This window comes from Diospyros lotus, chromosome 1 (genome assembly GCF_014633365.1).
Source record: "Diospyros lotus cultivar Yz01 chromosome 1, ASM1463336v1, whole genome shotgun sequence".
NCBI lineage: Eukaryota > Viridiplantae > Streptophyta > Magnoliopsida > Ericales > Ebenaceae > Diospyros > Diospyros lotus.
The window spans coordinates 38,989,652-39,005,073 of NC_068338.1; the positions used below are offsets into that span (position 1 = coordinate 38,989,652).

Consider the following 15,422-nt stretch of genomic DNA (forward strand, 5'->3'; position numbering starts at 1 on the left):
TGGGGTTATTTCCTTTCGATTGGGGTATATTTAGGTTCGATGCCAATCCCTCCCCATTGGGGTATATTTACATACATTCTGTCTTCTTCAACGTAACAACTCCTCCGTGCCCATGCTCATGTCATGCTGGATGCCAATCCCTCCCCCCCCCCCCCTCTCTGTCTGTCTCTTTGTGTCTTCAAAGTTCTTTCCCTAATAATTAAAGAGAGATGGGGAGGGAAGGGAATCAAAATAAATCAATATCTCAGAAAATTCAACAGCAATGGTGTCGGGTCATTATTGTTCTCCCTTGTCTTCGCTTCTCTTCTTTTCTTGTCTTCGCTTCTCAGTTCTCATTAGTATAATCTAACAATAATATCCCACTTGTTCTGTTCATCGGTGGCGTTTTCCAAAACAGTCGCCAAAAACAAGGGCCACGGAGACTAAAATACAAATCAATTCAATTTAGATACAAAAATAATACATCAATAATCCAAATATGCTAAATCAATTCAAATTATACACAAAAATAATACACCAATAGCCTAAATATGCTAAATTAATATTCAAATTAAACACAATACACCACTAGCCCAAATATGCTAAAAAAACACAAATAAAAAAAAAAAAAAAACACAAACACAATTGAAATTGAAAAACACAATTACAACCCAGCCATAATCCAATTGTCTCCATAAATGACCGAAACTCTATTTTCATTCAATATCCGTTGTGACTGATCGGATTTATCAAACAACCACAATTGAAATTAATAACTGCAATTGTAGAAATCAAAGGCCTACCATCCTTATTTGTTTTCTCTAGCCCTAGGCGATGACAACTCTTTGTCTTCTCCGATCGTGGGTGATGTCATCAGTCAACGACAAATCGATTGCAACGTGTTTTGACAATAATGGTGATGCCTCTTCGTCCTCTCCAATGGGGTTTCGTGCTTAATTTGCTCATGACGACGATGATGCCTGTCATGGCAGTGACTCTTGTGGGAAGGGATAGTGAGAGATGCTATGGACACCAAACTAAGCCAAAAAAGACGAGGATTTTATCATTCACTATTTGGATGCACGAGCAATATATAGGATATAACGAGTTGCGTTAGAGTAGGTAGCGATCATCCCTCTTTCTAAAAATTTAGCTTATCGAGGGAAATAGCGACGAATTGGAAATAGTTTTAGGTGTGGGTTTAATTATTATACTAATGTCAATATTTCAGTAAGATGCTTTTTAATTATAACTAAATTATTATACAAATATAATAATCTAGAGACGATATATATTAAATAAATATATAAAAAATTGTATATAAATTTATTCCGAAAACATTTGAACACTGATTAATGTACGTAAAAAGGACAATACGTGTGCCCTTAGTTTATAATTAATTGATTTTAATTATATTATAGTATTTCATCTCTCTAGGCCTCCGCTTAAATAAAAAATGATTTAATACAAAGTCTCGTGATGGATGTAGAGTGTGATTTTGTTCACTCTGGAATGACATTATCCTAAGGTAAAGCATCATTTTGGTCTTTCTCCATATCCATCACCTCATTTTTCTTTCCCCTCTCCCCTCTCGCCACTAACTCACCAACCGCTGCATCTTTGCCTTGGTGAGGCAAGATGGTAAGCAACAATGATCGACAATGCGAGGCAACAAACTCGCCAACCACTGCATCGCTGCCTCACCTTGTGCCACGAGACAAGGCGGTGAGACAGAGCGACAAGAGGAAAGAGAGAGAAGAGAGAGAAACGGTGAGGCGAGGTGGCAGGTCACCAAACAACGACAAGGTGAGGCAACACGACAGTGAGACAGTGGTTGGCAAGTTAGCGGTGGAAGGAATGAGAGAAAAAGAGTGAGTAGAGAGGGAAGTTCAAAATGATCTTTTACTCTCAAATAAAGTCACCCTGGATAAACAAAAACCGCACTCGTAGATGTAGGAGATTATTATGTGTCCCGTTGAAATATGTCGGCCATTACATGGATAACTGTCGCGCTGTACGTTCCTTGTGCGAAAAAAGTTGTAAGTGTTACGTAAATTACTTGCTTCACATTAGTCCAAGGCAGGCCTTCCTTGGCATGCCATTGCCACCGCAAACGACTTACGCGCAAATGCTTGTCCGTTGCAAAGCCACGCCGCTCATTCTTATTGATTATAATTCCATACGACAATCTCACTCGCTACTATTCCAACTTTGATATAAACATTAGTTAATTTGAGATTATATTTTTGTAAGATTGAGATTATTTTATCTCGTTGTCACCAATCTCTATATTATGTTATTTTTATAATAATTCAAACATACAGAAATTAGAGAAAAATATATATAAATATAATTGTATATTATAATTGTTCCTGCAAATTTTATTGCCTATTATCTAATGAAATAATTTGCAATAATAATAAAAATAAAAGATGGTTGGCTGCCATTGGCAGCAATGTGAAAGCGAACTTGCGTAAGAAGATTGAACAACAAAGTCCACTTATCAAAGTGGTTTTAAAGTGAAATGATTATCATATGTAACTTTGACGACTTTCTTACCTTCAATTCACTCTGATGGAGATTATCTTTATATTTGTTTAACTAGTTAAATTAGTGTTCTCTTGCGCCAACCAACTACACAACCAATTCACAGGCCGACAATATCAAAAATATATTATGAAAATAACAGTCTCTCCCACCATTTCATAGATATTTTCATTCATTGAGTACCCACATTAATTTGGAAAAAAATCTATTTAAAATTTTTGTAATAGGCTAATAGTATTTAGATTCTTTTTTTTTTTTTTTTGTTGGGTTTCTATCCATAATTCCAAGGATAAATTTTTGATACTCTTTCTAACTTAATTTTAAAATTAGGATTTCATAGTAAAAATCAAACCCAAATATAGCAAGAGTGAAGTTACTTTTAATCCATAAAAAACGAGTCTCAAATCTCGATAATAATAATAATAATAATGATGATGATATGTTGATGATGACATTCTATTTTTTTTTTTTTTTTTTTTGTTATCTGAAGAAAGGCGGAAGAAGAAGAAGGCTGCTCAGTTTTAGTGTTTTATGACCGTAGAAATACTTAAAATTGCTAAGAAGAAGAAGATTTCAGGATAAAAAAGGGAGTCTTTGCTTGGGAAAATTTTCAATCTTATCCGTAAGTAGCCGATGGAGAAGGCAGATATTTACCCAGTGGCCCATAATATAAAGCATCATCTGGGAGAGTGATGAGGTAAGCCTCAGGGTCAGGGCTCAGCCTACTTAAGTAAGCTCCAAACCCATCCTGGCTTCTCAGAAACATAACTACTTTGCATCAATCCAGCATCTTTAATTTCCTTAACCCCCAAACAGCAGCTTTTCTCCCATCATGTCTAATTGATTGAATCTCCAATTGACCCGCGCACCCACACGTGCATATATATATATATTTAGTTGCTTCTCTTTCTTTCTCTCTGCCTGAGGGATGGGTGACCGGAAGACCCAGAACATTGGAGTTTCCGGCCAGCCTCCGATGGACATTCCGCCGGCCTTGGCACCTCCGCAGAAGCCGAAGCGGAACAAGTTCGCCTTTGCTTGTGCTTTTTTGGCATCCATGACTTCCATCTTGCTGGGTTACGGTGAGTTTCTTTAATTTCATTTCATACACACAATTGACTAATCACAAACGTGCCTTTGTGTTCTCCTTTTTGAGGCCTATCTTTTTTTTATTTTTACCGAATCGACAAGTGTTTTCTTTCCAGTTCTTTAATTTTCCGAGAAAATGGTAACCAAAGTTTTAATGGGTCATCATGACGTGCAGATATTGGTGTTATGAGCGGAGCAGGAATCTACATCCAACGTGATCTCAAGATCTCGGATCTCAAGCTCGAGATCTTGATGGGAATCCTCAACGTCTACTCCCTTTTCGGCTCAGCCGCCGCCGGTCGGACTTCCGATTGGATTGGTCGTCGCTACACCATCGTTCTTGCCTCCGCAATCTTCTTCATAGGAGCCCTTCTCATGGGCTTCGCCACCAACTATGCATTCCTCATGGTTGGTCGCTTCGTTGCTGGCATCGGCGTCGGTTATGCTCTCATGATTGCCCCCGTCTACACCGCTGAGGTCTCCCCCGCCTCCTCCCGCGGCTTTCTCACCTCCTTCCCTGAAGTTTTCATCAACGCCGGTACGTTCTTTTGAGTTCAAATTCTTAATGATATTTATTCGAAATAATACAAAATTCATTATTTTGAATCTCTGCTTTGTTTTAACATTGTGTTCTCAATCGTTTTAGGTATATTGTTGGGTTATGTTTCGAACTATGGATTCTCAAAGCTTCGGTTAAACTTGGGGTGGCGGTTCATGCTCGGCGTCGGAGCTATTCCAGCGGTGTTCTTGGCCGTGGGTGTTTTAGCCATGCCGGAATCCCCTCGGTGGCTGGTCCTAAAAGGCCGGCTTGGTGATGCCAGGAAAGTTCTCGACAAGACGTCCGACTCTAAAGAGGAGGCTCAGCTCCGGCTAGGCGATATCAAGGAAGCCGCTGGGATCCCGCCAGAGTGGAACGACGACGTCGTTAAGGTGCCGAAACGGAGCCACAAGGATGCCGTCTGGAAGGAGCTCCTCCTCCACCCGACTCCCGCTGTTCGACACATCCTCATATGCGGCGTCGGAATCCATTTCTTCCAACAAACCTCCGGCATTGATGCCGTTGTGTTGTATAGCCCGAAGATATTCGAGAAAGCTGGTATAAACGATGACACTGACAAGCTACTCGCCACAATAGCCGTCGGATTCGTGAAGACCGTATTCATCCTGGTGGCCACGTTTTTGGTGGATCGGGTCGGGCGAAGACCGTTGCTCCTAAGCAGCGTGGGGGGAATGATTGCCTCCGTCGCCACCCTCGGAGTAGCGTTGACGGTCATTGACCATTCCTCAAAGAAGGTGCCGTGGGCCGTCGCCCTGGCGATCGTCATGGTGCTAGCCTATGTGGCGACGTTCTCGATCGGGTTGGGGCCCATTACGTGGGTCTACAACTCGGAGATTTTTCCGCTGCGGTTGCGAGCACAAGGGACTAGCATTGGGGTGGCCGTGAACCGCGTGATGAGTGGTGTGATCTCGATGACGTTCATCTCGCTCTACAAGGCGGTCACGATCGGTGGGGTCTTCTTTCTCTTCATGGGAGTGGCCATAATTGGTTGGATTTTCTTTTATACGCTGCTTCCAGAAACACAAGGCAAAACCCTCGAGGAGATGCAGCACCTGTTCGGATCCTTCTTTAAGTGGCGATCCACCGCCAGGGAACTGGAGAAGAACAGGAGAGTTGGCGGCGATGGTACCGGTAACGGCCATATCCAAATGGGAACCACTAATGGCTGATTAGTACATATTAGGTTTTTGTATTGTGAGGGGTAGTTTTTTTAATTTAGTTTGGCAATTACGAAGGGCAATAAAGTCATTTGGAGGATTGCTGTGCTACTGCTGCAGCTATCTGTTTGAGCTCCCATATCCTGGCCTTCTGAGAATTTAGCAATGTCAATGTGATATATAGGACTTGAAAAAGCAAGAGATGGGCTCCCAATATATATATGTGTTGAAAAAGGACAGAACTAGTGGTAATTATTAAACGCCAAAGTCTTGATGAATGACATGCAAATTGCTAGACATCTCGGTTGGGGCTGGCTGGCTGGCTTATGTACTTTATGAAGCTTTGGTTTAATTAGGACATTATTATTATTGTTATAATGGATAACTAGGCTTCAATCTCTCTGTTGTTATCATACATACATTCATAGGCATAGGCATAGGCATGGGCCATATATAAACAAAACCGAGATACACTGGATTCGCTCTCTGAACTTTGAACTTTGAAGCATGACGTGGGTTATGCAAATGGGAAAAAGATTGGCATCTTCCCCAGCATTTTGGGAATTGGTATGCTTTGGCCTTTTCCGCCGACATGGATCGTGACTTTGGATTTGAGATGTGCTTTATTATTATTATTATTATTATCATCGTCATCATCATTATTCATGAGGTCGCATCAAAAACCAAAAACCCTAGCACCCGAAGCACTGTAAACGATTCCTTCCCCCTAACTAAATTTTTTATCACTTTACAAAAACCTATTATTGGGACCATCTCAGATGCAGGAACCTATTTTGTCATTTTTTTTAAGTAGTGTTTAGTAAGATGATTAATATAAAATTATATTAAAATAATTTATTTATAAAATTTAAATAATTTATCTAAATAATAGAGATATAAATTTATCTAAAAAATTTAAGATAAAAAGTTACATAATTTTTTTAAAATAAATGTAACAAATATAATAAAAAATAATTTTAATTAGAATACTTTTTATATTTAATTTTTTTATCTATATCTTAATTAATAAATATAATATTAGTCTCTAACATCATTTTTTTTCTTTATTTATATTGTTTCTAGATTCTATAACTTTCCCTCCTCTCCTAACTTATATCTATAACACTCTTAATTTAAATTTGATTTAAATAAAATTTTTAAATGTGACATTAAATTTAATTTAATAAAAAATTAATGTTATCACCAAGTTTTGAATAAGTCTTACCTGCAATTATCCCTGACTTTAAAGGCTTACATATCTCTTAATCTCATTTCAATAAAAATTATTTGTTTTGAACCCATGCCATTTTGATGGGAAATTTTTAACGAAGTTCCAACAACATATTATTATTATTATTTTCCCTTTTTCTTAATATATTTCTTTCCTTATGTTGTAATATAATTTTTCCATTTTTAACCCGTTAATATTCTTGATTTATTGTAATAGATGAGATTTAAGATAATTAGTCTAGAATCTCTTGTATATATATATAGGTGATCAATTGTAAAGAAAATATATAATACAGTAAAAATATTTTTTTCATAGCTTTTCATCAAATTCTTTACATTCAATTTGATCTTCTTCGTTTTTCAACATGGTATTAGAGCATGAAGATCAAATCACTAAAACTAGTACTCAATCTCCATAAACATCCTCAACAACCAGTATGGATTTTCAAGTCCATACTTGTTCATCATTTTGATAATCCAGGAATCATGCTTGTTCCAACAAATTAGTTAAAAGGAGCCAATTATCAATCATGGAGCAAATCCATGATACATGATGCCCTTACTGCAAAAAACAAGATAGGGTTCATTCAGGGCTCCATCAAACCCCCTTCAGAGACAGAGCAATCAGTCGAGTTTGCCTTATGGAATCAATGCAACAATATATGATTTTATCGTGGCTTCCACATTCTATGGAACTAGATTTGGCAAAAGGCGTTATTCATGGTAAAACAACTTTTCAAGTTTGGGAGGATTTTAAAGATCAATTTTCGATCTCAATAGAATGCACGTGCAATATACCAGAATATTCAAAAGCCCTTGACATCACTATCTCAATAAACCATGACTATCTCAGCATATTATACTAATTAAACTCAAGGGCTTGTGGGATGAGTTGGATGCCTATAGACAAAATGCAAACGGTAATAGTAATGCTTTTGCAAATGCTATAGGTTTGTCCAACTTTTTTACTACCTCAATCAATTATGTAGTCTTTAAGTCTTGGATTTTGGATAGCGGAGCAACATATACCACATCACTTCAGACTCCACACTTTTTTCACAATTAATAGAAGCATTTTCCACACCATCTGTTAACTTGCCTACAGGCTCTTCAGCCCCAATTTCATCCATTGGGAACATCCCATTTAATTCTGATATCACCCTCAACATTAATGTGTTATCTGTACCTTCCTTTTGTCTAAACTTAATGTCTGTTAGCAAACCTATCAATGCATTGAAATGCTGTGTTGTTTTCTTCCCTAACTCCTGTGTCTTGCAGGACTTGGCTTCGGGGAGAATAATTGGCTCAGGTAAAGAGAAATGTGATCTTTACTTCATGTCTCTTACACAACAATCACCTACTTCATACCAAGTTTCTCAATCCCCCAAACCTGTGGCACATGCGGCTTTGACATCTATCACCACACGGCTCAAATTAACTCTTCTTTATTACCCTCAAATTTAATTTCTTTTTTGACAATAATTATATGGTTTGCCCTATGGCTAAGCAAACTCGTTTACCTTTTCCTTCAAGTTCAATAACATCAAACTATATTTTTGATTTATTGCACTATGATATTTAGAGTTTACATAAAGTTCCAACTCATTCTGGAGTGCGATTTTTTCTTACAATTGTTGACGAGTTTAATAGATTCATGTGGGTTTTCCTTATGCAATACAAATTGGAGACACGAACAATACTGCAATCTTTCATAAAATTGCAAAAACACAATTTCATGCTTTCGTCAAAACAATTTGAGTAAATAATGGCCTAGAATTCTCAATACCCAAATATTTTCAATCCCATGGCATAAAACTTCGACAAACTTGTGTCCATATGCCCCAACAAAATGGAGTCGTTGAACGCAAACATCACCATATACTCACAATTGCACGAGCACTTCGTTTCCCATCTCAAGTACCACTTTACTTTTGGGGTGAGTGTCTCTATCACTATCTACCTCATCAATCGTCTTTTGTCACCACTATTATCCAACCAATCTTCTTTTGAAATATTTTGTCACTAACCTCCATCACTCAGCCATTTAAAGGTCTTCGATTGCTTGTGTCATTCCACAAATGTGCACCCCAGTTCCAAATTTGAGTCTCTTGTCAAATGGTACTTTATGATTTGAAAGCACACATCTTCTTCACTAGCCGGGATGTCTAATTTTGCAAAACAATATTTCTTTTTTTTCTCTAATACAACTCCACAATATAATTATGATCCCTCATAGTCACCTCGCCTGCAAATTAACCATGGCATAGAACTTCGGCGGACTTGTGTTCATACGCTCCAACAAAATGGAGTTTTTGAACGCAAACATCGCCATATACTCACAATTACACGAGCACTTCGTTTCCAATCTCAAGTACCACTTTACTTTTAAGGTGAGTGTGTTTGTATCGCTATCTACCTTATTAATTGTCTTCCGTCACCACTACTATCCAAGCAATCTCCTTTTGAAATACTTTGTCACCGACCTTCATCACTTAACCATTTAAAGGTCTTCAGTTACTTGTGTCATGCCACAAATGTGCACGCCAGTTCCAAATTTGAGTCATGTGCCAAATGATGCTTTATGATCTGGAAGCACACACCTTCTTCACTAGCAGGGATGTCCAATTTCACGAAACAATATTTCATTTTTCCTCTGAAATAACTCCATAATCTAATGATCACTTACAATCACCTCACCTGCAAATTAACCAACCACACTTTCTGGACACATTACTCGATCTTAACTATTATGATATCACTGTTGCGTCTCCCAATGATGACACAAACACCACTCAACAATCTGTTGACACCAAACCTCTAGGCATTATATCTACTTCAGATATCTCCATACCCGAACCTTTTGATGCAATCCACTGCCACTCCACTCGAATTTGATAACCTCCGGCATGGCATAAAGACTACATTATGTCTACTCACGCCAATCAATCCACCTCATCGCCAAGTTCAGTGACCGGTACACTCTATCCTCTATCTAATTTCATTTCATATTCACGTTTTTCTTCACCACACTATTCTTTCTTAGCTACTATTTCCAGTAAAAAAAGAACCTCAATCTTATGTTCAAGCTAACCTTGATCCAAATTGGCAAGAGGCTATGGCACTTGAATTGCAGGCATTGGAAAAGAACAAGACATGGACTCTGGTTTTCTCTACCACCTGGTCACAAACCCATTGGCTGCAAATTGGTCTACAAGATCAAATATTGTTTTGATGGTACCATTGAACGTTACAATGTCCATCTTGTCACTAAGGGTTATACTTAAATTGAGGAGATTGACTATCATGAGAACTTCTTGTCTACTAGTACGCTTACTACTCTCTGTTGTTTGCTCGCTGTTGCAGTTGCTTGAAATTGGTTTATTCATCAACTTGATGTCTAAAATGCCTTCCTCCACGGGAATTTATATGGGGATGTGTATATGGAACCTCCTTTTGATTTTCGCCGACAAGGGGGAGAATCTAGTGTGTCGGCTCAATAAATCCCTATATGGACTCGAACAAGCTTCACGAAACTGGTTCTCCACATTTTCAGACACCTTTTAGAAAGATGGTGATCTGCAATCAAAAGTCGACTACTCACTTTTTACCAAAGTCTAAGGTACTCTTTAACTGTAGTCCTCGTTTATGTTGACGATATACTCCTCACAAGGAATAAACTCCAACAAATGAAGTGTCTCAAATAGTTTCTCCTCAAACACTTTCACGTGAAAGACCTTGGCAATTTGAAATATTTCCTCGGCATTGAATTCCCCAGGTCCAAGAAAGGAATTTTCATGTCTAAAAGGAAATATTCACCGGACATATTAGAAGATTCAGGACTTCTTGGTCCATGACCAAATTATTTTCCAATGGAACATAATTTGAAGCTTACTCCCATGGATGGCCTATTATTGAATGATTCGACCCATTCAACACGTATAATTTTACGCATCGGAGACTCCCAAATGATTCAAATCGCATGCAAAATCAGAATTGGGGTAAAATCGCATAAAATCGGTATATAAAATCACAAAATTAGAATTATTGTTTTTATTAATATTAAATTATGATTTATGAGAATTTACAGTATATGAACTAATTATATTTAGATTTTTTATTATGGATGGATGAATGATGATAAATGATGGACTTAATATTTAGAAATTTCATATTATTAAGTATTTTTAAAATTGATATATGAAGTAATTTTGAAATAGATATATGCATTTTATTTATAATAAGAAATAATCAGGTTATTAAATAATATTAACTTATTTTTATAAAATTATGTTATTATAAACATATATTTATAAAAATTAAAGGGTATTTTTAATTATATCTAAAATCTTACGATTTTACGATATGATTTTATGGATCATTTTTCAATCTCACTTAAAATCTTAATTTTAACTATTTTGATTCGAGCAAATACAAAAGATTGGTACGAAGATTGATATATCTCACTGTCATAAGACCAGACATAGTGTATTTCATTTGGACATTAAGCCAATTCATGCATATAAGCCTAAAAAATCACATTAGGATGCTACTTTGCAGGTTCTTAGACATGTCAAAGGTACACCGAGTCAAGGTTTATTATTCCCTTCCACAAACAATCTTGCTCTCAAGGCCTTTTGTGATTTAGATTGGGCAGGTTGCACTGCCACAAGGAGATCAGTTACAGGGTATTGCATTTTCTTCAGGGATTCTCTCATTTCATGAAAATCCAAGAAACAAACAAATGTCTCAAGATTATCTGCAGAGGCAGAGTATTTGGTCATGACAAACATTTACTTAGAATTGACCTAGTTACAATACATCTTACAAGACCTGAGTGTGACACATCTTCTCCCATACTTCTGTTCTATGACAATCAAGCAACATTATATACATCGCAACTAATCTAGTATTTCACGAACGAACAAAACACATCAAGATTGATTGTCACATTGTTCAAGAAAAGATTCAAGTAAGCCTAATCACCCCCTTGTATATACCTACCCGCTTATAGTTGGCAAATGTGTTCACCAAAGTGTTGGGCAGAGATTAATTTCACACACCATGCAACAAAGTTGGGATTTCACAACGTTCACTCTCCAACTTGAGGGAAAGTATTAATATTTTTTTCTTTTTTTCTTGATATGTTTCTTTTCTTATGTTGTAATATAGTTTTCCCATTTTATAAATATTCTTGATTTTTTATAATAGATCATATTTAAGGTAATTAGTCTAGAACCTCTTTTTATATATATATAGGTGATCAATTATAAATAAAATATACAATACAGTGAAAATATTTTCTCCATATATAGCTTTTAATGAAATTCTTTACATTCAATCTCATCTTCTTGCTTTTCAACATTGTTATTATTAGTACTATTATTATCTGCAAAAGAAGATTGCACATTAAAGTTCACTTTTTTAATTGGCCTTCATTGACATGATGAACGCGTGTAACTTTAGTTACTATCCTGATCCACCTATTAATTTGCAACTCAATCCGATACAGATAGAAAATTTAATTTATTCGAGAAATTAGTTACAGTTTTTTAACATAAAAATGTCCATATTAATTACCGTTTTTAGATACATTACAAGTGTTGCGGACACGTGTCTATCCTAACTTCAAGTTAGAATGGATTGGGTGAAGAGATCGTTACCACATGATTTAATTTAATTAATCTCCTAAGATAATTGAAAATTAATTCAGTAAAAAGGAAAATGTTAACGGTAAAGATAAGATTGTTTCTTGGTCTTATCCATCCGAAAAGGTCGTAGAATGCGAAGGAGATGAAGGCTGATGCATGCACCATGAGATCGATTCATGCATCATCTCGATCGATCGATCGATCGGCCTGCTTATATATATATATATATATAAAAGGTTAATTTGCAGAAGCCAAACTGTACGAGAAGACGAAGATGAAAGACGAACTTATCATCTCCATAGATATATATATGTATATTTGATTCTCTTTGTTATTATTATTATTATATTATTATTTTTTGGTTTTGGTTTGGGTCTCTGCCTGAGAATGGGTGATCGGGAGGCTCAGAACATTAACGGAGTTTCCGGCCAAGCTCCGGAGGCTTTGGCTCCCCCACCGAAACCAAAGCGGAATAGATATGCTTTTGCTTTGGCAGCTTTAGCTTCCATGAATGCCGTGGTGCTGGGTTACGGTAAGTTTAATTAATTTCATTACAGCTTATAACAATCTCCAAAGAAAGTTGTAATTTTTAATTTTTAGAATAGAAATGGAGATCTGAAATATGATTCTCCAAAAATGAGGGGTTTGCATTTTCAAAGATCTCTTTCTTAAACATAAAATAATGTTTCCATTTTCTAGTTGCAAGTATTTTTTTTTTAAAAATTTTATTAGCAAATATATATATATATAATTAAAAACAATATTTTATTATTTCTGAAAAAATAAATTGGGAAAGAAGATAGTTAGTTATATGGGTGATAATCGTGCAGATATTGGTGTGATGAGCGGAGCAGGAATGTACATCCAACATGATCTCAAGATATCTGACCTCCAGCTCGAGATCCTGATGGGAATCCTCAACGTTTACTCCCTCGTCGGCTCCGCCCTTGCTGGTCGCACCTCTGATTGGATCGGTCGCCGCTACACTCTCGTTCTCGCCTCTACAATCTTCTTTTTCGGATCCCTCCTCATGGGGTTCGCCACCAACTACACATTTCTCATGGTCGGCCGCTTTGTGGCGGGCATCGGCGTTGGCTACGGCCTCATGATTGCTCCTGTCTACACTACTGAGGTCTCACCGGCCTCTATCCGAGGCTTTCTCACGTCATTCCCTGAAGTGTTCGTCAACTTTGGTATTATAAGCCATTAAAATTAATTAGGATTTTCAACTCTCATTTATAAATATATATATATATTTTTTAATGGTTTATATATAAATTAATAGTTTTGCATGACAACGTACCACAACTATAAAATATATATATATATATATTCAAAGTATAATACAAATTTCTTTCTTTCGAGTTCCTAGTTTCTTCTAACGTTGTGTTGTACATGTCCATCGTTTTAGGCATATTACTGGGTTACGTATCAAACGTTGCATTCTCGAAGCTTCCATTGCACTTGGGATGGAGATTCATGCTTGGCGTCGCAGCTATTCCATCAGTGTTCTTGGCAGTGGGACTGTTAAGCATGCCGGAATCCCCTCGGTGGCTGGTTTTACAAGGCCGGCTAGGCGACGCCAAGCGAATTCTCGACAGGACCTCAGATTCCAAAGAAGAGGCTCAACTCCGGCTCGCCGACATCAAGGAAGTTGCCGGAATCCCGCAGGAGTGCAATGACGACGTCGTTCAGATACAGAAACGCAACCGTGGGGAGGGCGTTTGGAGGGAGCTCCTCCTGCATCCGACACCCACCGTCCGACACATCCTCATTGCCGGCATCGGAATTCACTTCTTCCAACAAACATCCGGCATTGATGCCGTTGTTTTATATAGCCCGAAGATATTTGAAAAGGCCGGCATAACCAGCAACTCCCAGAAGCTACTCGCCACTGTCGCCGTTGGATTTGTGAAGACTTCGTTCATCCTAGTGGCCACCTTTTTGTTGGATCGGATCGGGCGAAGACCATTGCTTCTAAGCAGTGCTGGGGGCATGATTGCGTCTCTCGCGACTCTCGGAATAACCTTGACGATCATCGATCACTCGGGGAAGAAACTGATTTGGGCCATTGCCTTGGCAATCACATCGGTGCTAACGTACGTTGCGTCGTTCTCGATCGGGATGGGGCCCATCACGTGGGTCTACAGCTCTGAGATTTTTCCACTACGGCTGCGGGCGCAGGGAGTTAGCATGGGCGTGGCTGTGAACCGCACGATTAGCGGATTGATTGGGATGAGTTTCATATCGCTCTATAAGGCGGTCACGATAGGTGGGGCCTTCTTTATCTTCATGGCAGTGGCCGTCATTACTTGGACTTTCGTTTATACACTGCTCCCCGAAACACAGGGCAAGAGTCTTGAGGAGATTCAAGCCCTGTTTGGCACATTTTTCAAATGGAGGTCCATCGTGAGGGAACTAGAGAATAACAAGCGAGATAGAGTAGTAAGCGGTGATGGTAATATTAATAATCATAATCATAACCATAACGATTGTAACAATGATAATGACAATGGTCAAATTCAAATGGAAACAATTAATGGTTAAATTAATAATTAAGGTTTCTGTGTGTGTCCGTATGTGTGTATTTTTTCTTTCTTGGTTTGAAGTTTAGGTTTCTTAATTAGGTTAGGAATAGAGCTTTCTTAGATTTCTTATTGAAGGGGGGGGCTTTAATCTAATGCCCTAATGCCATTTAAATGATTATTATCATACTAATTGTATGAACCCCTATTTCGTGGTCTGTTTGGTTTGAAGCATGAGTGACGTTGACGCATCTCCATCCCAAAAATGAAAATTGGAATTACCAGCAAGCACGGCTTTGGTAAGCTATTGAGCTCCGACATTTGATTGGACCATTACTTGAGAATTGACACGTGCTTTTTACTTTATAATTTTTTCATGTGCACTGCCGCCCTCTGTAGCAAGGACTAAGAAAGAAAAAAAAAAGATTCCTCCCATCCAATTATTGAGGAGGGTGCAGTTCCCCTCCCCGGCCCATATCTTTTCATTCCCCTTTTTTTTATCTATTATTATTATTTATGCCCTTCCCTTTACCGTTAAGATCCATCGGCTGGTAAAATTGAACTCAATTTGATGTTCCCATGATCAAATTTTTAGAATTGAACCAAATTGAGAAAAAAGATTTCAAACCAAATTAATCAATCCGGATTGGATTCAATTATATATGTCGGTTTAAATCAATTCCTGAAT

At 37.6% G+C, this 15,422-nt stretch overlaps 2 protein-coding genes across 2 annotated transcripts in view; both read left to right on the plus strand.

Annotated features, from left to right (window-relative positions):
- Window positions 1–5,662, plus strand: part of LOC127801825 (polyol transporter 5-like) — a 77,880-nt gene extending 72,218 nt beyond the window's left edge. Inside the window, exons 2-4 of the mRNA XM_052337264.1 lie at window positions 3,224–3,608; window positions 3,791–4,153; window positions 4,262–5,662. Of these exons, the coding sequence (XP_052193224.1) occupies window positions 3,455–3,608; window positions 3,791–4,153; window positions 4,262–5,343 (1,599 nt within the window). The 5' untranslated portion in view covers window positions 3,224–3,454 and the 3' untranslated portion in view covers window positions 5,344–5,662. The remainder of the gene's footprint in view (window positions 1–3,223; window positions 3,609–3,790; window positions 4,154–4,261) is intronic.
- Window positions 5,663–12,596: 6,934 nt separating this feature from the next.
- On the plus strand, window positions 12,597–14,756 carry LOC127793551 (putative polyol transporter 1). The gene is made up of 3 exons (XM_052324311.1): window positions 12,597–12,741; window positions 13,040–13,402; window positions 13,621–14,756. Exons 1-3 carry the CDS (start codon window positions 12,597–12,599, stop codon window positions 14,754–14,756), a joined length of 1,644 nt encoding a protein of 547 aa, XP_052180271.1.
- The last annotated feature ends 666 nt before the right edge of the window (window positions 14,757–15,422 follow it).